Here is a 23824-nt window from a genome sequence, read left to right as displayed (position 1 = left end):
CCCCCCAGGCTCTTCCGCCTCTGGCTTCTCGGACTTGATCTCCTAACATGGACCAGAGCATTGGTTGGGTTCTGTCAGTATCTGGCACCTCCGGTCTGCACAGTGATTTATTGTCCTAACTCCAGAGAGTCCTGGGGGGGACGTGACACAGGACCCACCGTGGACGGGTTGGGGAGGTGGAGGCAGGCGGGCGTTCTCTAGTCAGTGCTGGGAGGCAGCGGCCAGGTGCCTGTTGGGCTTCGGGCACGTCTCTCTGGGCCTCCGCGTGCTCACCTGGGAACCACAAGGGATGGGAGAGGACGGGCAGGCAGATGCTGGAGCCGCGGTCGGTCTGCGGAGCAGGTGCACCAGCTCCGCGAGGGTGGGCAGCCTGTGATCGTCCCGTAAAGGGACGCGGGCGTTGGCCCAGGGCCGCCTCGCCTGCCCGCCTCGGCTCCCTGCCATTCGGACATGCACACGCGTGGGGCTGCGTGTGCCCCGCGCCAGTCGCCCAGAGGACGTCCCTGCTTCTTCCGCAGGCCACGGGAACTTCCCGTACCTCTGCGGGAACCTGAGCGACGTCGTCGTGAGCCCCCTCCTGTCCACGTGCTACCAGAACTCTCAGTCCATCTCGCGAGCGTATGAGCACTACGGGGCCTCGGCCATCCAGCCCATCTCCGCGGAGATGCAGCTCCTGCTGACCGTCCACTATCTCGTCCAGCTGGGTGAGCCCCCCTCCCCCCTCCCCGGCAGGAGGCGGAGTGTCGGCCTGGACCCCTGCTCTGCCCTTAGAGCCCTCGGGAAGCCCCGCTGGCTGGCGGAGAGGGCGTGCTGGGGACCTGCTGGCGGTGCTGTCCCCTCCCCGCCCTGGAGCCGGGGGGCTTCGAGGAGGCAGGAGTCCACAGAGATCATTCAGAATGATTCACCTGCCATGCCAGGTGCACTGAGGGCTCAGGGGGAGCGTGTTCTAGAGGGAGCGGGACAGTGAGCAGGTGGAGCGTGTGGGCAGGGAGAGGGGGCTGTCTCTGAGGTTGACTGAGCGTCCTGAGAAGGTCCTCTGGGGGAGATGCTGTTTGAGCAGAGACCTGAGTGGAAGGAGCAGCCTTGGGAGGAGGTTTGGAGGTGGGGGCAGGGGAGGGGGCGTGAAGGCCGGGGTCTCGTCTCTCCTTACACGACCACCACCATTCCCCTGGATCTGGACTTCGCCCTCCGACCTCTCTCAACGTTAGTGCAGTCACACCAAGGGTGAGGGCGTCCCCGTGTGAATTTGGGAAGGGGCCATAATTGAATCCGCAGCACCTCTGGAATAGTTTTAGGCAAGGGGTGGAGATGAGCTGACCTTGACTTCAAGACGACCACGTTGGCTGCTATATGGGGCCAGATGGTGCGGGGGCTGTGTTGTCCCAGTGCAGGTGGCTGTGGCTTTGGCCGCTCAGAATCACGGGAGAGAGATGCTGGATTTACTCTGAAGGGAAGGGTGGTGCGCCCAGCCTGGGGTTTGGCCTGAGCCTCCAGCTAGATGGCAGAGCCACAGGGCGAGCACAAGTTCTGTCTTTACAGTTTTAAGTTCGAGGTGCCACACAAGGCAGCCACGGGGCCAAGTCCAGGATTGGGCCGGAGGGAACTGGAGCCCCAGGGAGGAGGTGCAGCCGCGGGTGTACATTTGGGGAACGCTGGCCCAGGGATGATCTGAGCTGGAGCCGGGACACTAGAGGAGAGCCCCCAGGCTTCTCCAAGGCACCCCCGAGGTCAGAGATCTGGAGGAGGGGGCAAGCGGAGCAGCGGGGAGGCGGGGATCAGGGAACCCAGAGAATGTCACCTGGGTGGGTCAGGAATCTAGGAAAATGTGGGTGTGGGTCTCTCTCTCATTCTTTCTCACCACCCACGTCCCACTCACCGGTAAGCCCTGCTTCGTCCCAAATCTAGCCTTCCCCCTCACCTTGTCACACCTCCCTTGCCAGGGTCGGCTCGGCCCCCATTCTGCACAGCTGTTATGATTGTGACTAATCATATCTGTCCTCTGCTGGAGCCCAACGGGGTTTCCTGTCACACACTCAGCCCATACTGGCTCCAGGGTCCAAGCGACCAGGCCGCCTCCCGCCTCTGCTCCCTCTGCTCCAGCCCTGCTGTTCCCCGGGGCAGACCCGTCTACCCTGTGCTTGCTGTTCCTTCCCGAGAAACGCTCCTGCCCAAGACATTTGCACAACTACTGCTTCTTCTCCTCCAAGTTTTGGTTCCTGTGTCACCTCAGGGAGAACCTCAGCATCACCATATCTAAGACAGTGCCCCCCTCCCCAGACCCCTGGGTGTCTCTCTCCTCTTTATCTTGCCTTTAGAGCACCGGCATCCCCATGAATTACACGCCATGTGTGTTTGCTCACTTTTGGTGCATCTCCCCAGGTAGGATGGGGGGTCTGTGAGATCAGGAATGTTGGTTTGGTTCACATCTGTGGGTCCAGCGGCACCTGCGGTATGGAGCTGGCCCTCAGCTGGCATGCGTTGAAGGAACAGATAAACATGGACGCAGACTCCTGTGAAAGCATTTCAGGAGAGGGCCCAGTCACCTGAGTCAGTGAGGCCAAGAGCAAAGTGAAGACTGATGATTGGCCATTGGGTTTGGGCGTGTGGGAGTGACTGGTGCCTTGATGATGGGTGTGTACGAGGAGCTAGGGGACAAAAACCAGGCTGCTGTGGGTTGGAGAGAGGACGCAGGCGCAGTGAGTGTAGACAGCTCTTCCAGAAGCTCTGCTTGGCGATGGTGATTCCAGAATGTGGGCCCAAGGGGAAAGATCTTGAAGATGGGAGGCCTACAGCTCATCGAATCAAATCTTGGCATAGCCCAGTGAGTGGGTGGTGTGATCCCCGTTTCCTAGAGCAGGAAGCTGCTTTGTAAGTAAGATAGTTCTGGGTCTGTGGTGCTGGTGTTGGTGGAACCAGGAAGGAGTATGGCTTCTGAATTGAAGTGTGGTGCTCTTTCCTCCAGCTCATCCAGATAGAAGATTTGGACAAAGACACCAGAAAATGTCTGTAGGAAAGAAATGGTGACAGTATTCAGTCTCACTAGGCATCAGGTCAACAAAGTAATATATTTCTGGATTTAATAATGCATGCGCTGGTGTCCGTGGAGCTACGTGTGCGGTAAAACCACCGTCATCACATGACATTGACGTCCCGGTAGGCGGACGCACGTAGACCATCTGGAAACAGTCTGACAGTGGGTACTAGTTGGGTCCGGAAGCCCAGCTCTGGGACCCGGAAAGATGGGTGTCGTGGAAGTAATAACAGGTGGCTGTTTGGCAGCAATTAAAGGATCGACAGTAGAGACACCACTGAGTAAATGGCCTCCTAGGACGGGACCTGGTGTGCCCAGTGACCGTGCTAGGCGCGGCCCGCCGACAGTGCATGCGTGGTTACAGCGAGAAGGTAGGGGAGGAGAGAAGCCCTGAGGTCATGGGCTCCCCAGTCCCTACTGCCATTTAAAACCCGCACCTGGGGCGCCTGGGGGGCTCCGTCGCTTAAGCGCCGACTTCGGCTCAGATCATGATCTCACAGCTCATGGGTTTGAGCCCTGCGTCGGGCTCTCTGCTGACAGTTCAGAGCCTGGAGTCTGCTTCGGATTCTGTGGCCCTCTCTCGCTCTGCCCCTCACCTACTCACACTCTCTCTTTCTCTCTCTTTCTCAAAAGTAAATAAACATTTAAAAATGAAAAAATAAAAAATAAAACACACATGAAACCCAGACTGAGCAACAGGCAGAGAGAGCCGCGGCTCTGTTGGGATGGGGACCTCTGGTTGCTGGGACGTCCTCCCGCCCTCCCAGCGCCCCCTAAGGCAGGTTGGCACCAAAGATGCGGATTGCGTTGCTTTCGCGTCCGCTTGCACGGGGCTCCCGGGATCGCCCCCGGTGCTGGCGTCGCACCACGGTGTGGGCGCGGCGGGCGCTGACGCCTCTCCTGCCTTCGTGTCGTTGCCAGCAGCCGACCAGGTGCCCCTGATGGAGGACCTGGAGCAGATCTTCCTGCGCTCGTGGCGCGAATCGCACCTGACCGAGATCCGGCAGTACCAGCAGGCGCCGCCGCAGCCCTGCCCGCCCGCGCCCAGCGCTGTGGCGCCGGTCACCTCGGCCCAGCTGCCCTGGCTCGCCGGCCTGGCCGCCAGCTCCTGCAACGACAGCGTGCACATCATCGAGTGCACCTACTCCCTGGCCGAGGGCCTCTCCGAGATGTTCCGGCTGCTCGTCGAGGGCCGGCTCGCCAAGACCAACTACGTGGTGATCGTCCGCGCGTGCCGAAGCCCGGCCATTGACTCCTGCGTCGCCGTCACCGGTGAGCCCTGCGCCCGAGATTGGTGGCTGTGGTCCGTTTCCCGCTCTCTTCCTTCACAGCTCTGCGCTTTTTTTTGCCCCTTGTGGCCCAGGGTTTGTAGCAGCCGGTGGTTAGTGCGTGATAGCCCCCCCTTGTGTGCGCTGCTGGGCCCCGGCTGGCGCGCTGAGTTAAAATCCATTTCCTCCTCCGAGAGGAAGGTGAGCATTCCCCTTGCCAAAGCCCAGAGAGGCTGGGCCGCTCTGGAGTGTGGGTAGACCGGGTGGAAAGCCTGGGACCACGCACCTGGTGGTGATGTGACTGGTCACTTAATGACTGTGGCCCTCAGTCCCTTCAGCTAGCCAACGGAGGACAAAAATCCCAGGGATCTTACTGTTTAATGTGGATTAACGAGTCCAAGAGCGAATGCATTATACAAACATTTATGGAAGCCCGACTCTGTGCAGCCACAGTTCTAGGGACCTGAGATACAGGAGGGAAGGTGAGAGGGTCCCTGCTCTGCGGGAGCGTGCATTCTGGGGGGTGAGGGGGGGACAGAGGTCAAAGCCAGTGCATGACATTGTGGGCAGAAGGGCCCCAGGAAGGAGGATCCCATTTGGGAAGCTGTTTATCAAGAGGTGGCAGGAGGACCTACCTAGAGAGGTGGCGTGAGGAGCAGGGCCTGAGAGAAATGAGGAAGCAGACGAGGCTGCCTCTGGGGACAGCTGCGGGCCCCCGGGACCGCATGGCAGCACACTGTGCCTGGCATGTCCCAGGCAAGCAGGGGGCCGGGGCAGAGGTGGGGGCTAGGGCGCTGTGGGGGTCCTGAGAGCCTCATCAGAGCTTTGGATTCTTCCATGTGTGAGTTGAGAAACCATTTGGATGATTTTGACCAGAGAAGGGCTGACCTGCCTTTTGTTCTAGAAGAATCTGTGTGTGGAGAGCAGAGGGGCTGTTTTTGTCAGGTGCCCAGTGCAGGGGGGCCGGGGCTGGGTGGGGGGAGGCGCGGAGGAGTGGCCTGGCTCTGCGTGTCGGTGACGTGGGTGGGGCGGGGCTTGGGAGGGGCGTGTGGACTGGGTGCGGCCGCCCTGTTGAATGGTATTCATAGATCTTCGTAGGTCAGTTTGTCAATTTCAGAATAATTTTGGGCCCATCACTATACTGCTGTTTTTTTTTTAACTGTTTAAAAAAAATGACACCATGGGTGTTAACTTGTTTTAAGCCTGAAGTTTTCATGTCTTTTTATTTACCAAAAGCGATTTACTTACATATCGTTGCTATGCACTGCTCCAGTTATCCTTGACCATTCTTGATCCTAAACTCATTCTGCATGTGTATGTGTTTTTTAATAAATTGTCTACATGATTTGAGCAGCGCTCTTGGGAATAAACCCGGTGGCCTATTGTGTGTCGCGGATTGGACTAAGCATCATTATAAACAGTGCCTGGCTTACCAACTCGGGACAGTCCCGAGAAATAGTGAGTGCTGTGAGTCCTGTTTCAGGGGGCGAAATGGGGCCGGAAGCATTAAGTAGCTCAGGTTACAGGGCTAGCAAGTGGGAAGAGAGGCTCCAAGGTCAGGGTCTGGGTTTCCCTCCGACTGTCCTATTAACCTGGGCCAGGAGGCTTTATGCCATTTCTTCATATAACCAACATGAACACCTGCTCTTGACCCCGCACAGGGACAGGCTCGAGGGGGAGCGAAGAGACAGACTGTCGTCCAGGGGCTCACATGGAGGGGCCCAGTGAGAGTTCTTTGTTTTCCAGGAAAATACCAAGCCCGGATTCTTTCTGAGAGCCTTCTCACCCCTGCGGAGTACCAGAAAGAAGTCAGTTACGAGCTGGTTACCGGGAAAGTGGACTTGTTGGGGGCATTTTTCAGCACCCTCTGTCCAGGCAAGCCCGGGCACACACTCAAGTGGGAGGGGTGGGAACAAAGACGCAAAGGTGAAGTCCTCTCGGAGCCTGTTGCCTGTGTTAGCATTCACGACCCTTTGGTGGCTTCTGGCTGGCCGTCCTCGTGCGCTGGCTGTGGGCTCTCCTAGGTGGCGGGCTTTGTGGTGTCTGGCTTTTGGGGCCCACGAGGGCCTCCTGTCTCCCTCGTTGTACTCCCTGGCCCTGTGCACTGCTGCCCCCCGGTCCCCTTCTGAATTGCTCGAGGCTTCTTGCTGGAGCTGTCCCTCAGTCTGCATGTTGTGTGCTGTGAGGTCTGCGCCCTCCTCCCTTCTCTGCCTGGCTCCTCACCCCATTTCCTCCCAGAAACTTCCTCTGGCCCTTCCTTCTCTAGGATGGGCTCAGACCGCTTCCTCCTGTCCTTGAGCATCTGGCTCTTCCTTCTGTCCCGGCACCTACCACGTCACCGTGCCATTTTCTCTGACCTCTTTGCCTTCCTTACTAAGCCGTGGGCTCCTCGAATGGATGGGTCCCATCTCCTTCATTTCCATCACCCCAGCCTGGGACAGTGCCTCGTACCTACTAGGCGTTGCATGAATATTTACCGAATTTCACTGGGATGGAAAACCCATATCTGTTGTTCTCTCTGTTTTGGGCAGAGGGGGACATTGACATTTTGCTGGACAAATTTCATCAGGAAAATCAAGGCCATATTTCATCGTCACTCACTGCCTCCTCTGTCACCAAAGCAGCCTCCCTGGATGCACCGGCATGCACGAGTGAGTGATGCCAGGAAGCCAGCGGCCAGGGGATGCCAGGGGCTCTGAGCAAGCCGTATTAGAGATACATCCAGAAGGCAGGACATCTACTGAGCATCCAAGTGGACTAATACGCAATCTTAATTTCAGTCTTCAACGCCAATGGACACTTTTCCTGAGATAGTGCATTGCTCCATGTTGATTACCAAGGCGTTGTTGAAATAGTTGCCTATTTTAGTGTCGCCTTCCTTGGGATGCTGTCTGTCCCCTTCGGGTGCAGTAGGGCACTGCCTCTGTGCTCCCTGGGGGCCGTTTGTCCTTTTATTATTCAGTTATGGAAAGGGTGAACCGGTACATGGCCCAGAGCAGGCGCTGCGTAAACGTTGGTGCGTTTCCCCTTTGGTCACTCTGTGTGCTGGGGGGGCCCCTGTTGGGTTCCCTGGCGGAGCCCCAGGGTATCGGCACTCTGCCCCCGAGTGCGCCTCACCGCCATGGGGCTCTGGTTCCAGGTTCCAGCCCGGGGCCCCAGCACATCCAGCCCTTCCAGCTGGCCGTGGCGCAGAAGCTTCTCTCCCACGTGTGCTCAATTGCGGATTCCAGTACCCAGAATTTGGACCTGGGGTCCTTCGAGAAGGTGGACTTTCTGATTTGCATCCCACCCTCAGAAGTGGCCTATCAGCAGACCCTGTTCCATGTCTGGCATTCAGGTACGGGGCACTCAGGGGACACGTTGGGGCGCCTACGCAGAGAAGCTTTCATCCCCTTAAATTCAAGATTTGGGTTTGCAATACCAGCCTTTGCCCCTCAAGGAGATAGGGCAAGCGTTATTGCCGCCATTTCATCGATCATGAAACAGACACTCAGAGATGCGAATCACCCGAGACTTTATAATCCACTAAAGCTAGAACCAAGACTTGAATTTCCACTCCGTCCCGCTCAGTCCAGTGACCAACATGTGCATATCTTGTTTCAACTTAATGTATTTTCCTGGTGTTTTCAAGGGGGTGAGATAGGAAAGATACCAAGAGTCCATGTCTTAACTCAAAGGTTCTAGCTTTAAGTTACCTAACGTGAAGCTCGGTGGCATTCATGCCGGGAGAGAGTTTGCTGGGGTTGGCGGAGGACAGGACCTCGCCCTTCCCTTTAGTCACACTGGGCCTGGATCACCTGCTTCATGAAGCCAGCGGGGCCGTGCCCCCTGGGTGGCCTGCTGTGTGCACCCCCGATGTGACAGGCCCGCCTCTGTGCCCAGCTCCTGCTGACACGTGTGTGACGCTGGCTTGCACAGCGCCGGCTGCCCCGACTCCCCGGCCTCTCACCCGTCCCTGTACCCTCGGGGCCTGGGCGCGTGCCTGCTGAATGAGCGAGAAGCATGTGACAAGGGTGTTAACTGTCCTGTTCTACTTGGGATATGTTTTTGCCGTGTGACAGGGGTTTTGTTGGAGCTCGGCTTGGAGAAGGAGCACGTGACCAAGCAGAGGGTGGAGCAGCACGTGTTGAAGCTTGATGCTGAAGCACAGACCAAATTTAAGTCCTTTCTGCAAAACGCCTTTCAGAACCCACACACGCTCTTTGTCCTCATCCATGACCATGCCCACTGGGACCTCGTGAGGTGAGTGCCTGGCTTTGGCGTATGCCAGGGGTGACATTTTATCATGTTAATGTGTGGGTGACACTTGGGACTGTGGGTATGAGCCTCGAACAGGTGAATGATGGAGTTTGGGCATTGGTAAGCCGATGCCTTAGATTATTCCGGAACCTTAGAGTTGGAGGGTGTCTCAGGGAACAGCTAGTGGTGGCTCGGAAAGGCACTCGTGGAACCAGCCTCTGTGTTGCCGGGGGTGCTCAGAGGGGTGTCAGCAGCAGAGCTGGCCTAGAACTAGGGCCCCTGAATCACAGCCTGATGCACGTTTTCTGTGCCCTGTTCAGTGACGAGGCGCCCCTGGTGCAGGGAGGGAGCCGGGGATACGAACTGGAGAAGCTCCCTTTCGGGGGCGATTTTATGTGCTCAATTCGAATGCATGTCAATCTAGAAGCATTTAAAAATTTTTTTTTAATGTTTATTTATTTTTGAGAGAGAGAGAAAGAGAGAATGAGTCAGGGAGGGGCAGAGAAAGAGGGAGACACAGAATTGGAAGCAGGCTCCAGGCTCCGAGCTGTCAGTACAGAGCCTGATGCGGGGCTTGAACCTATGAACTGTGAGATCATGACCTGAGCCGAAGTCGGCTGCTTAACTGACTGAGCCACCCGGGGGGCCCCTAGATGCATTTTAGATGGTGTTGGAGGGGAGCCAGGCAGGATTCCTGATTTCCCGGAATCAGTCAGCTCCGTGGACTGGGCTGAAGACTGTGCATTTGGACATTGCCGCTGACTAGGGGAGGAAGGAAGGGAGAGCCTGGGACGGATCGCAGACCAAGGCTTTGACTTAGCCCAGCTTCAAAGCTGAAGGGGGCTGGCCGGCAGCTCAGAGAGCACCCATACGAAGGGCGTGTGGTGTCAGGTCCCTGCGTGACTTTGGAGGTCTTTGCACATCTGGAATTGTATGAAGAGCTATAGCGTCAATATCCATTTGGGCATAGGCTTCTCCGAGTACCTCCCTGCTGCTGAAAGGGTTAATCACTAAGTTTCTTCTGGTCTGCTGGGTGGCCAGAAGAGATGGCTGAGGCCACGGCCCCCAGGGAACAGCGAGCTGTGTTGGTCTCCTAAGCTCCTTGTCCACAATGCTTTCCCCTTCCTGGTCCTGGTCTTTACATTGAATACAGAGGGCGCCATTTTATATCCTCTTGAGATTGTTTGAGGTCGGTAGGACTTTCGGGGGAAGAGTTTAAGGACTCAAGTCCACCATCAGATGGGGCCAGAGGGGAGCACTGCTGGGTGAGAGTCAGAGCTCTCGAGGAGTAGGATTGTGTATCCTGCAAGCAGTCCCCCCTACATCCCGTTCCCCTGGCCAGGTTTTTAATAAGTGACGAGCCTCAGGGGATCCCTGACAGGTGCCTGCAGTGTGGTCAGAGCCACGAGCTTTGATTGCTCGCAGGTTTGGGGGTGGGGCTCCTTATACCCGCCTTCAGCGGCCTGATCCTTGTGAAATGACTGTTACTTCTCCACTCACTGTTACTTCTCCCCCTTTCCTCCCTTAGTAGCGCGGTTCATAATCTCTATTCCCAAAGTGACCCGGCCGTGGGGCTGGTGGACAGCCTGCTGAACTGCAGAGAGGTGAAGGAGGCGCCCAACATCGTGACGCTGCACGTGACGTCCTTCCCTTACGCGCTGCAGACGCAGCACACCCTCATCAGCCCTTACAACGAGGTGCACTGGCCGGCCTCCTACGGCAGCGTGAGTGCAGCCGGCGTCACAGCGACACCGGTCGGGGTGGGAGAGGTCCTGTTGCGTAAAACTCTGGATTAACTGGTGTAGATGGGGGCCGAGTGGGTCCCCGTTTCTTGGATCTTTGATTGGACCCAGAGATAGATTTTTAAATTCTTCCTGGTCTTTAGAAACGTTCCCCACATGCACTAGTTCCCTTCCCAGTCTTAGGACATGTGACATGTAGTCTAGAAGCCTTGGAAACATCCCTGCTTTTCTTGCCCCCACATCCTTAAACTGCAAGGTTCAAAATCTCCTTCCTCAAACGGAACCCACATCCGTGACACCTGGAGAGGTTTTAGTGCATCCCCTGCCTTTTCTTATCAAAGGAGAAGGTCCACAGCTGATCATCTGTGAGTGCTGGGTGGTTGGAATCTAGCTCATGGTACGAGTAGCAAGTAAACCTTAAGTTCTAGACTTCTTTGGAATGTCCCAGACTCATTGGAGGAACTTATAAAGATCCTGACACTCGGCTTCCGTCCGGCAGATTCCGAGTCCGCGGTGGTCGTTAGCAAGTATTCCCATCGTACTTTCATGAGCTGGGGAGGCATTGATCTGGGTGCTCTACCACATGAACTCCTGTAGGTGCCAGGGGCTTGGATGATTGCTGATTTACAGACGGAGAGAAAGAGGCAGAGGAAGGTCGAGCCACTTGCCCAAACACTACGCAGCCAGAAAGTGGTGGAGCCGGGAAATGACCCAGTCCTCCTGGCTCTGTGGCCCTCACACTTCCCCGGGGTGCTGTCTGAGGGCAAAGTTTGTGTCTTTGTCATTGTATCAACATCTCTGACTCTGCTGTGCTCTGACTTTTGAGAAGCTCTGATGATAGTTTGGGAGGACTGTTACGTCAGTGGGAGTGAAATCGATTGGGTAAAAGCATTTTTTTCTCCTTGCTGATTTCTGTTTCTTTATTTTTTTAATTTTTGTTTTACATTTATTTATTTTTGAGAGCAGAGTGAGACATAGTGTGAGCGGGGGAGGGGCAGAGAGAGAAGGAAACACAGAATCCGAAGACAGGCTCCAGGCTCTGAGCTAGCTGTCACCACAGAGCCTGACGCAGGGCTCAAACCCACAAACCGTGAGATCATGCCCTGAGCCGAAGTCGGACACTTAACCGACTGATCCACTCAGGCACCCCTTCTCCGCTGATTTTCATTAGCCACTGCATGCAAGGTGATTGATTTGCCTCTTCTGAAAACTAGCTTCAACTAGCTGGAAAGAAACAGTTTTTAAAAGTTGTGGGTTTGAAAAACAAGGCTGGTTTTCTTTTTGGCAAAGGCACTGGGGTCGAATGAATGGAAGAGTCTTTCCATTGCACTGGCCAGTGCAAAACACAAATCCTTTAAGTACAGAATGCTCTGCGCTGTGGATCTGCAGAGAGAAGTCGTGTATAAAGCGTCATGCAAAGGATAACAGAGTTGGCACCGTTTAGATCAAGATGCTGGGGCCGGTCACCTACGGCATGTGAATCTCTGTGTCCCCCCCAAATGCGGTGTCTGAGTGACTGGTGTTCTTCTCTGTTTTAGGGGGTGGACTTATGTCCTGAGAACAAGAAGTACTTCGGGCTGTCAGAGTTCATCGAGTCCACCCTTTCGGGACACAGCCTTCCTTTGCTCAGATACGACAGCTCCTTTGAGGCCATGGTTACGGCGTTAGGCAAAAGGTACATGTCTCTGTTGGAAGTTGCCAAAAAATGCTCAGGAGTCAAGTGCAAGTTGAAGCACGTGCAGCCAGAGAGTTCTGGAAAGCGAGCTGCCTTCCTCCTTTCTGGGGTGACTTCGTCCCTCCATGAAGGGGACCCTAGCGTATTCCTTGCTCTGTTGGGCCAGTGATCCCTGTTGTGCCGTTGTTCCAGACCATTTTAGAGATGAGAATGGGCAGAAATACGTTGGAATGTAGAATGTGTGTTGGAGACTCAGAGAAGCTAAGAAAGTGGGGGGTGAGACACCAGAGGTTTAAAGGGAATGACGGTGACCGTCCGAGCTGGCCTCACCCCCATGTCCTTTGTGTGTCATCTGTCAAGGGCTGGTTGTGTGCCCTGCGCTGCTCCAAGAGCCATATGTCCGTCATCTTACTTAGTCCTCACCACCTCTCTCGCCGGTTGCTATTATCTCCCTTTTGCAAGGAAACAGAGGCTCAGAGGGGCCCCTGTGACTCCCTGGGGTCTGGCACGGGCTGATCTGGGTTTGTGAACCCAGGAGCAGCCTGTCTCTACAGCCGGCCCCTTCAGCCCACGTCACAGCAGACCTCTGAGGTGGATTTGAATGCCGCCCTGTCTCAGATAAGGAAACCGAGGCCCAGGGAGGTGAAATGATTGCTGACGTCCACGCGGTTTATGCGTTGTGGAGCCAGGGCAGGCTGGACAGCCTGGCCAGCGCAGAACACAGGTGATTTCTGCTACCAGCTGTTGGTGTTGAGCTGCCACCTGCTGTCCCAGCACCTCAGTCTCCCTCGCCGCCACGGGGATTAACTCAGACGCTTGCGTCTCCAGCTGTGTTCCCAGTGGTGCTGCTCTGGCTGGATACTAATGGCTGTTACGCCCAGAGGGGTTCCATGGTCAGCTGTGTTTGAGAACCCTTACATTGAAGGTCTTTTCCTCAAGAGCTCCCCGAGCCCCCAGTGGCCGCGCACGCTGTGGCTAGAGTATGTGGCATCTCCTGGGGGTCAGGGGACTAGGGTTCCCCAGAATGCTCTTTGAGAAACGAAAGCCCTTTTTGTCACTGTGACGTTGATGGACTTCATCGGATTGCTTCTCCCCCTCCCTCCCGGGCAGCTGAGTGCTCATCGACTTGCTGAGTGAGGGAGCCCAGCCTCTGCCTCTCCGCCCTGCTCTCTTCCTGCTGGCCGCTCAGGGAGTATAACTTTGGGCCCAACACCCTCCGTGTGTGGCCACGTATAATCCTCACGGCGGCACAGTGAGGTGGATCCTGCCATCCCCATGTGGCAGAGGAAGAGATACCCTTAGGTCAGGTCACCTGCCCCAGGTCATATGGGGGGTTTGTAGTGAAGCCAGACCAAGCCCTTGCCACTAACTCAAGAACCACTAGCCACATGTATATGGAGCAAGGTGTCCTGGCCAGTGGCCCCGGGACCGCATGTCCTGGCTTTATACTTTATTAGCTTTAACCTTCGGGAGGCCGCTGAACCTGCCTGAACCTCCGCACCCTCTCCTGGGAGAAAATCTACCTTCCCAGTGGCTTCTCGTGAGAATCTTCATGAAACACGAGCATGTGCAGACTCAGGACAGTGGTTTGCTGAGCGCTCAGGCTCCAAAATCCTACTTCGTGGGTTCGAGTCCTGGGGCTGTCACTTTAGAGAAGTTTAGACTTTAGAGAAGGTTCTCAGTCCTTTGTGGGGACAGTAGTACCTGCCACGTGGGGATGTCACGAGGGGTCAGTGGATTAATACACATAAAACGTTCAGGCCACTGCCTGGTGCGCATTCCATGCTCATGTTAACTGTCACTGCCCTTGTCACCACCATCATCGCCATCCCTATCTCTACCACTGCCACCATCATCATTGGCAGCCCTGTCACTGTCACATCCCGTTATTACCATCACCGTCACCACGTCACTACTGTCACCATCATTACAAGATAGTCAGCACTGTCTTTGCCCTCACTGTCACCACCATGGCCACTAGCAGCAGCAGCACTATCACTGTCCCATCCCGTTATCACAATCCCCATGACCGTCACAACCATCGCCATCACTCCTGTCACCACCATTATTACCACAACCATCAGTACCATCGACATCACTGTCACCATTAACACCACCGTCATTGCCACCACCAGTGCCACTCTCGCTGTCACCATGACGGTGACTATCATCCCCATCATCACCCTCACCGGCATTACTGTCAGCTCCATCGCCACCCTCATGACTGTCCCTGTCACCATCATCTGCACCACCAGCCTCTTCCTTTCCCACCCCCTCCCCTTCTGCTAACCTGGAAGTGTTGCACAGAGACTGAAATTCACATTTCACGGAGTGAGAAGGGAATATCAAACTCTGGAATGTTGAGTTATGGAGAATCCTAAGAGCCTCTAGGAACCATTTCACCCAACTGCCCCATTTTATAATTGTGGGAACTGCAGCCCGGAGAGGGGAAGTGATTTGTCCAGGTCACACGTCCTGTTTGTGGCAACTTGGACTACACAGGCAGGTGTGGTGTCCTTCCTGCCACACCAGACTGCCTTTCCTAGGAATCCTTTGTCTGGAAAATCTTTTTGAAACAGGCAACTTGGACAGAAGGCGATACAGGTAAGAACACAGTGGTTACTGCCTCTCGCCACCATGTGCAAATGGCCAGACTGCTGATTTGCCGTATGCCGCATGCAGACCTCAGCACGTGGCTGGGGAATGGGTTTGGGGAACCACAAATCTGACAGACTTATTGGGACTTATGAAATTTAGGTATAACAACTCCCATTTTTATTCCAGTATGTTTTCTGTGGAGCTTCCTTCCTACAGGGCCAACTGCAGGGGTTTAGGGGTGCGCACACTCTACCTGCACGTGCTGCTTGGAGCTGGGCCAGTCCAGCCTCCCACACAGTGTTCTTTCTTTTTTTTTTTTTTAAATGATAGCTGTAGTGATGAGTAACTGATGTATAGCGAAGTGCAGATATTTAAAGTGTTCAGACTTTTATTAACTTGTTTTTTTAATTTTTTCGTGTTTACTTTTGAGAGAGAGAGACAGACAGACAGCGTGAGTGGGGGAGGGGCAGAGAGAGAGGGAGACACAGAATCTGAATTATATAATAAATAATAATACTTAAATATCTTTTATACTTATGTACATAGTTAACTATTTCCAGTGCACTTCACTCCGACTTTTAATTGAGGTGTTTGGACCATTTACATTTAATGTAGTTATTGATGTGGTTATGTTTAAATCTATCTTGAAGTTTTTCTACTTGTCCCATCTCTTCTCTAGTTTCCCTTTTTCTGCATTATTTTTTGGACAAATTGAGCAGTTTTTTAATGATCTTATTCTTTCCACCACCTTCCTTTTTAGCTATAACTCTTTGTTATGTTATTTAAATAGTTTACTTTAGATTTTATATTTATTTTTAACCTATGACAGTCTACTTTCAAGTGATATTATGCCACTTAACATATAAGATCCTTACAATAATATATCTCTATTTCTCACCTCCCAGATATTGTGCTTCTGTTCTTTTACATTTTAGTTATATATGTTATAAACTCCATGATAAGTTATTTTTGCTTGAATCAATTATCTTTTAGAGATATTTAAATAATAATTAGGGGCACCTGGGTGGATCAGCAGTTAAGGGTCCGGCTTTGGCTTAGGTCATGATCTCACGGTTCATGGGTTCGAGCCCCACGTCGGGCTCTGTGCTGACAGCTAGCTCAGAGCCTGGAGCCTGTTTCAGATGCTGTGTCTCCCTCTCTCTCTGCCCCTCTCCTGCTCAGGCTGTCTCTCTTTCTCTCAAAAATAAATAAAAACATTTAAAAAAAATTTTAAATAAATAATAATAATTAAACATCTTTTATACTTATGTACATAGTTAACTATTTCTAGTGCACTTCATTCCTTTTATGTGGATTCATCTGGTATTGTTTTCCTTCTGTCTGAAGGACTTTTTGTTTCCAACATTTCATGTAGGGAAGGACCGCTGGTGATGAATTCTTTATGCTTTTTGTCTTTATTTTGACTCATTTTTGAAAGATATTTTCCCTGGGTATAAAATTTAGGGGTTTTTTTTTCTTTTAATACATTAAAGATGTTGCTATACTGTCTTCTGACTTGCTTTGTTTCAAATGAAATCTGTTGCCATCCTCCCCTTTGTAACGTGCCCGCCCCTCTCTGCTCTCCCCATCTCCCGACAGGACTGCTTTCTACATTTTTAAAAATTTGTTACTGATTTTAAGCAATTTAAGATCTACCGTGGTATAGTTTTCTTCACGTTTCTTGTATTTAAGTTACTTGAATTTTCATCAAGTATGAGAAAAATTCAGTTACTTCTTCAAATATTGTTTTTTCTACGTGCCTCCTTCTCCCTTTGAGAGTAATCTCATAACACATATGTTAAGGTGCTTGAAGTTAGAGCTCCCTGATCCTAATGGCCATTGTTTTTTTTTTTTAATCCTTTGTTTCCTTTTAGATAGTTTCACATTAACTAGTCTTTTCAATAGCAACCACCAGCCTATGCTTTTGTTCCCCAGCTGGACATGACAGAGAAGTTTTTTTTTTCTGTTTTTTATTTATTATGGAGAGACAGAGAGACAGCATGAGCAGGGGCGGGGCAGAGAGAGAGAGAGAGGGAGACGGAATCCGAAGCCGACTCCAGGCTCTGAGCTAGCGGTCAGCACAGAGCCTGATGCGGGGCTTGAACCCACGAACCGTGAGATCTGACCTGAGCCGAAGCCGGACGCTTAACCAACTGAGCCACCCAGGCGCCTGGACAGAGCAGTTTTTGATGCGACCTCTAAGGAGGGCTTCTGTTTCGGGTTTGGTACATGCAGCTTCCAAAGGAACCAGGACGCGTTTGTTACCTGGGCTCTGTCGTGGCCGCGGCAGTGCATGCGTCGGGTCACGTGTTCGCCCGGCGGCACGCCCCGGGCATCCCGGAGGTCAGCGGCGGCCCGGTCACACCCCGTCCGTCTCTGTCGCAGGTTCCCCCGCCTGCACAGCGCGGTGATCCGCACCTTCGTGCTCGTGCAGCACTACGCGGCCGCCATGATGGCTGTGAGCGGCCTGTCGCAGATGAAGAACTACACGTCGGCGGAGACGCTCGAGATCACCCAGAACCTCATCAACTCCCCCAAGCAGTGCCCCTGCGGCCACGGGCTCATGGTCCTGCTGCGCGTGCCCTGCTCCCCGCTGGCGGCCGTGGCCTACGAGCGGCTGGCCCACGTGCGGGCGCGCCTGGCCCTGGACGAGCACTTCGAGATCATCCTGGGCAACCCCAGCTCCGGCATCACCGTCGGGAAGCACTTCGTGAAGCAGCTCAAGGTGGGCGCCGGGGTCTGAGACCGGAGGGGTGAAAGCGGCCGGCAGAGTGTGTGTGTGTGTGTGTCTGTTGTGACCCCGGGGGCAAGGGGGCCACAGAGCAGCGACGGACACCCCAGCCTTGCTGCCCATTATGCGCCCTCCGCGCCTGGCCACCCCTCTGGCCGCCTGTCGTGTCCCCACCTGTATCTTTCATCCAGCGGTGCCAGATTACTTATAAATGTTGCTTCCCTAAAACACACTCTTGCTCTTTATTTTTTAGTGCGCTTTTTTAAAAAAACTTCTTTATTTTTGAGAGACAGAGAGAGAGAGCATGAGCAGGGGAGGGACAGAGAGAGAGACACACAGAATGCGGACCAGGCTCGGAGCTGTCAGCACAGAGCCCGATGTGGGGCTCAAACCCATGAAAGGCAAGATCATGACCTGAGCTGAAGTTAGACGTTTAGCTGAGCCACCCAGGTGCCCCTGCTTATTTATTTTTAATGTTTATTTATTTTGAGAGCGACAGTGAGAGTAGGAGCAGTGGAGGGGCAGGGGAAGAGGGAATCCCAAGCAGGCTCTGTGCTGTCAGCACAGAACCCCGTGCGGGGGTCAGACCCGCGGACCGTGAGATCACCTGAGCTGAGATCAAGAGCTGTATGCTTAACCGACTGAGCCACCCAGGCGCCCCCTGTCTGGTTTTTTAAACTCCTGGCCCGCAGCTTCTCACTGAACCTGAGAGAGGAAAGAAAACACAGGGGGTTAGAAAGAATATTGAGAGCACAGTTGAGTAGGAAGTGAGCGAAGGGCCAGGTAGGGCAGCCCGGTTATGAAAACAATAAAAATGTAGTTGCAACTGAGGATGTGCACCTCCTTCCAGAGGATCAGTGAGCGGATGTTTCGTGAACAGCGAATCCGTGCCGGGCATTGGAACTGGGAACGCAGGGGTGGCGCAGATGACAGGCTTGTTTGTGGTACGAGGAACTGTCCTTTTCATGAAACGCTTCCAGCCGGGAGGAGGACCCCGTGGTCCCGGCAGAGCCTCTCCACTTCCTGACTTGTCACCTTTCCGCAGCTGTGGCAGAAGATCGAGGATGCGGAGTGGAGACCCCAGACCTACCTGGAGCTGGAGGGCCTGCCTTGCATCCTGATCTTCAGTGGGATGGACCCTCACGGGGAGTCCTTGCCAAGGTGAGGGCTGGGGGCTATGCCCCGGGGGGTCTGCCGGGAACCAGCAGCCTGTGCACACAGCTCCTGGGGGTTGGCGGGCCAGGCCTCCCCTATCCAACCGCAGATGGAGTCTTCACGTTCCGAGTCATCATAGATTTTCATTTGTGATGACCCTTTCCCATCTGTGGCAGTGAAATGCGTCTGATGTCGGGGCTGCTTTTCCTAATTCTTCGGCACCTCTGGGCTCCTGGCGGGGCGGGTGGCTGTGTCTGAGCCCCGGGAGTGGGGGCGGGGTCCGACAGTTGGGGTGAGGGTTTGGAGCCTCCCTGTGTTTCTGCCCGTGAAGTCACCGTGTGTGTTAGGGATGGCTGGTCCGCTTAGGAAAGTGTCGGAAAGTGTCGGATCATCGGGGAGGGGGAGGGCTGCTCAAGGCCACATTTCTCCTGGGGTCCAGGCTGCTGCGACAGCTGGGCCGTCACACACCGCTGTCTCATAGTCTCCGTTCCGCCGGGGACCACAGCCATGGAGATGCTAGCTGCAAGCCCCTCAGTGTCACCTGGGGTCTCTGGACCGTCACACCTACAAGTAGATATTCAGGACACAAAGCAGTTGCTTGAATTGGTGATGACAGGTTGGCTTCTAAAGATTTCCTTCATTCGTGTGGAGGACAGCAGGCAGCCAGGCTGCGGGGCCTTAGCACGTCCTTCCTGGCAGAACAAAACGTCCACGTGGTCACTTATCCAGGTCCTGTCACGTGCTGGCTCTGTGCTAGGTTCTCAGGTGCCGTATTTTTTTTTTTAAATAGTTTATTGTCAAATTGGTTTCCATACAACACCCAGTGCTTCTCCTCACACGTGCCCTCCTCCATCACCACCACCTGTTTTCCCCGCTCCCCCTTCCCCTTCAACCCTCAGTTCGTTTTCAACATTCAGTAGTCTCTCAAGTTTTGTGTCCCTCTCTCTCTGCAACTCTCTTTCCCTCTTCCCCTCCCCCTGGTCCTCCCTTAGGTTTCTCCTGTTTTCCTGCTAGACCTATGAGTGCAAACATATGGTATCTGTCCTTCTCCGCCTGGCGTATTTCGCTTAGCATGACACCCTCGAGGTCCATCCACTTTCCTACAAATGGCCATATGTCACTCTTCCTCATTGCCATGTAGTACTCCATTGTATAGATGAACCACATCTTCTTGATCCACTCATTAGGTGATGGACATTTAGGCTCTTTCCATGATTTGGCCATTGTTGACAGTGCTGCTATGAACACTGGGGTACATGTGTCCCTATGCATCAGCACTTCTGTATCCCTCGGGTAAATCCCTAGCAGGGCTATTGCTGGTTCATAGGGGAGTTCTACGGATAGTTTTTTGAGGAGCCTCCACACTGTTCTCCAGAGCGGCTGCTCCAGTTTACATTCCCACCAGCAGTGCAGGAGGGGGCCTCACATGCCATATTTCATGTTACGCTCACTATAGTCCAGGAGAAGGTAATATTTCAGTGGCCCCCGCGAAGGAACGGGACCTCCAGAGATGAAGCCTGAGAGGCGGACCGTGGACTCCAGGCTGCCCAACTCCAAAGCCTGGGTGCCCTCCACTGGGCCACCCCACACTTACGCAAGGGCCAGTACACGCGGCGTCCTCCCGGGCCAGGTCAAGGGGGCTCCAGAACGTTTGACCTTGGTTGTTGCTTTTCACATGGGTTAGTTCTTCTGTTGCTCAACTCCTTAAGGACTAAGACCGTGTCTTAAGTGATCTTAAATTTGAGCAAGAGTTTACCGGGTCCCTTCTTCATGTTAGGCTCCGTGCTAGGCTTTCAACACAGAGTTTACCTCTTACAGCAACTTCGTCCTGCTTTGTAGACGAGCCCGTGGAAAGTCATTTGCGTGAAGTTGTAGAGCCCGAGAGGAACCCACATCTGCCTCTCTCTCTCCAGGCGCTTTGCTCCTTCTGCCAAGCAGCCGAGCCCTGCGCTGGCCTGTCCCCCGGGCCCGCTCCTCTGTCTCTTTCATTGCTTGCTGGGATCTGTCTTTCCAAACAAACTCGCTATTTCTTTCTTTAAAAAAAAATTTTTTTTTAGTGTTTATTTTTGAGAGCGAGAGAGAAAGCGAGAGCGTGAGCAGGGGAGGGGCAGAGAGAGAGGGAGACACAGAATCTGAAGACAGGCTTCAGGCTCTGAGCTAGATGTCAGCACAGAGCCCAGCACGGGGCTTGAACCATGAGATCATGACCTGAGCCAAAGCCAGCGGCTCAACCAACTGAGCCACCCTGGTGCCCTGAGACTCGTTATTTCTAGTATGGCAGTGATTTAATTGCCATCCTACTCCTGGCATCTAGCTCCAACCTGGGCACGTTTTAAGTGTTCATTGAATAATTAATGTCCACTTATTGCTGAGTCCTCAAACAGTGCACTTAGGTAGCTATCAGTATTCATTCTCCCTTTCCACATGAGAAAAATCTGAGCCTGCAAAAAGTTGCCCAGCTTGTGGAAGGTTCTGCCCTAGGAAGTGGCAGAGCTGGGGCTCAATCCTGCTCTTTCTTCTGGGCTGAAAGCGCTCTTTTGATGACCCACAGGATGGGGCTGAATACACAGCAGGTGCCCTCAGAGACTTAACATTACAGACTTGGTTGCCATGGGCTCACCGTAATGGCGGTCTGCTTTTTTGCTTATACATGTCTTGGGGCCCTAAATAGAGGGGCAGGGTGCTGGTCCTGATCTCCGTTTCCCCCAGAGCCCGGAGCAGAGCTTCCAATGTGGAAGACACTTAGACCCCTCCCGTTTCCCTCCAGGTCTCTGAGGTACTGTGACCTGCGTCTGATAAACTCCTCGTGCTTGGTGAGAACAGCGCTGGAGCAGGAGCTCGGCCTGGCCGCCTACTTTGTGAGCAGCGACGCTCCCTTGGAGAAGGCGGCCCGCAGCGAGCCCCTGGAGAGCGACGGGGAGAAGCTGAGCAGTACAGACAACGAAGATGAGGAGCCGGTGACGGAAGGTGCGTGGAGAGGGGGGCGGGTTTGCCCCCACCTGCCGCCCCGGGCGTGTGGCCTGTGCTGTCCACAGGGCTGCGGCCCTCGGGTGGTGGCCTGAGAAAAGGTGTCCCGATGGGTTCTTCCTAGCTCTAGAATTCTTAGAGAATAGGAAGGAAAATTGAGGTTGCTCAGGACTCCAGTTCATCCTCTGCTGGACTCGATGGCCTTACGGCCTGGGATTAGATCCACTCGCTGATTTCCTCTGTGTGGATCAACAGGATGTGTCCGTTATCGAGATTTGTGAGAAGGGCCCGGTTTCATTTGAAGACCTGATGAGCCAATACTCTGATAGGACAGGTGAAGCAGCGCCAGGCACACTGGCGTCGCCAGCAGCGCAGCCAGAAACCAGACAAGCCTGTCGTTGCTGCAAACCCGCCACGTGTTTGTCGGGGGGATGGAGTAGTGGGAAGAGCTCAAGGCAGGGGCTGGAGGCCAGGCGCCTCTTCCTGCTCTGTCTGCCGGCTGGGTGACCTGGGACAGGTCGTGCCTCGTTTCCAGGCCTCAGACTGCTCACCTGTGAGACAGAGACCAGAAGGCCTGCTATGCAGACTCACAGCTTCCGTTCACAAACGTGACTGTGACCCTGACATTAAGCCCCCTGTTGCCCATGGGATGAATCCACGCTCCGGGTGTTGGACACCCTACCTCTCTGGTCTCGGTGTTCATTCTCCACTCCCGGCCCCCGCCACGCTGTTCCCCGCGGTGTTGGTCACTCTCACCTCGCGGGGGGTCCCTGGCTGTGCTCTGCTCTTGTCACGTCTGGGCCACACAGCGGCTCTCCCTGTGGCTTGAGGTCCCCCCCACTCCTGCCTCTGGGCTTCACCTAGAAACCCCTGCTGGCCCCTCAGGGCTCGGGTTGGGTCACCCTTTCCAGGATGCAGCCTGCTCCTGCTTCCCCGTGCTGGGGGGAAGCCTGGCCCCACAAGTCTCTGTACCCCTTATGCTCCCTCGTGGCTGCGGCTCACAGCAGGAGCCGTGAGCGCCCGAGTGGCCTGCCCTGTGTCCCTACCCGTCTTGTCTCCTCGGGGCCCTGTCACAGGTGGGCGCCTGGAAGATGCTCGCAGGGGTGGGGGGATGGACGGACAGATGGCTGCTAGTGGGAGCGCACTTTGCAGACGGTGACGTGCTGGGCGAGCACACGGGAGGGGGGTCACGGGGCGTCTTCAGCGAGCGTGTGTCTCGGAACAGGCCCCGCGCCGGAGAGGCGGAGCCCGGTGAAGCAGGAGCGGTCCTGCCCCTGCGACTCAGTGGCATCCTCCTCCATGTCCTCCAGAGCCTCCGGTAAGCCTCCAGATGGGAAGGCGTGCATGCCCGGACATTTCTTTTGAGATTTCAGGGATGGAAAGAGATCCTGTGTTTTCACCTAGAACCGGAAAGAGAAGGGAGTCTCGAAAGAACCGGACTTAGGGAGTAGCTGTGTTTCTGGATCGGGCTCTGGGGTGGGAACAGTCTGGGCATGACCGCCGCGATCCCGGGAGATCGTGGCCGCCGCCCCCCTCGGTGGCCGGTGCCAGGGCGGCGTCCCCTGGCTGCATTGCAGGCGGCTGTTGGCTTGGGGACTCCCCGCGCCCTCGGGGAGGAGAGGGGTGAGGCAAGCAGGGCTGGTGGAGGCTGAGGAGAAGCAGCAAACGGCAGCAGGTGGTCCCTGAGCCCCCGACCCAGACCGCGGGGAAGGTGGGTGAGACGCCCGGTGTCTGCCTGAGGGGCGCCTCCTAGCTCGCCGCTGAGTCAGGGCATCGGGAGATGAGATACGGAGCCGCTCTCGGGGTCCTGTTATTCCTCTTAAACCACGTTACCTGACCACAGAGGCCGCCTTGTTGGTGCACACGGGGTCACACGTGACGTGTGACGGTGACACACGAAGAGGAGGACTTGTGTCTGGTGGGGGCAGATTTTGGCACACTCACCGAGGTGTCTGAGGGCGGCTGGCCTTCGGGTCTCTTCGGGAAGGGAAGATGTTCCGGACGGAGGAGGCTCAGGGCCCAGTGAGCGGATGGGCGCCTGACCACCATCAGGGCGTAGCTGGGGGGTCGGAGTGCCTTCCTGGCATCTGCCCCCCCCCCCACAGCCCGTGCGTGGGGGTCTCCCCACAGTTGTGCCCAGAGGGGCTCAGAACAAGGCCTCGTCCGTGTGGGTCTGCAGCTCTGTGGCACAAGGGAGACCTACCGCTCGGCTCGGGTCAGTCAGCAAGGCCAAATGTGGCAGCCTCCTGTGTCCGCGGCCCCTAACAGCAAAGGGAGCTGGGGTCCCGGGGCGGCATTGCGAATGGGTGAGTGAATGAATCTGTGCTATTCAGAATTGAGAGGAGTGGTGCTTTGTTCTTCCTCAGTCCTGGCCTGACAGCTTTCTAGAAGTTTCTGGGGGCACACTGGTCCAGGCAG

General features: G+C 54.8%; 1 protein-coding gene across 1 annotated transcript in view; it reads left to right on the top strand.

Annotated features, from left to right (window-relative positions):
- GREB1 (growth regulating estrogen receptor binding 1) overlaps positions 1 to 23824 on the top strand; it is a 73724-nt gene that overhangs the window by 25808 nt on the left and 24092 nt on the right. The window contains exons 9-20 of the mRNA XM_029936363.1: positions 519 to 704; positions 3953 to 4303; positions 6046 to 6174; positions 6831 to 6950; positions 7439 to 7636; positions 8361 to 8541; positions 10067 to 10262; positions 11819 to 11955; positions 16939 to 17278; positions 18330 to 18445; positions 21207 to 21406; positions 22632 to 22724. Of these exons, the coding sequence (XP_029792223.1) occupies positions 519 to 704; positions 3953 to 4303; positions 6046 to 6174; positions 6831 to 6950; positions 7439 to 7636; positions 8361 to 8541; positions 10067 to 10262; positions 11819 to 11955; positions 16939 to 17278; positions 18330 to 18445; positions 21207 to 21406; positions 22632 to 22724 (2247 nt within the window). The remainder of the gene's footprint in view (positions 1 to 518; positions 705 to 3952; positions 4304 to 6045; positions 6175 to 6830; positions 6951 to 7438; positions 7637 to 8360; positions 8542 to 10066; positions 10263 to 11818; positions 11956 to 16938; positions 17279 to 18329; positions 18446 to 21206; positions 21407 to 22631; positions 22725 to 23824) is intronic.

The sequence above is a fragment of the Suricata suricatta genome, chromosome 4 (assembly GCF_006229205.1).
Source record: "Suricata suricatta isolate VVHF042 chromosome 4, meerkat_22Aug2017_6uvM2_HiC, whole genome shotgun sequence".
Lineage (NCBI taxonomy): Eukaryota > Metazoa > Chordata > Mammalia > Carnivora > Herpestidae > Suricata > Suricata suricatta.
This window is presented reverse-complemented; position numbering and strand designations above follow the sequence as displayed.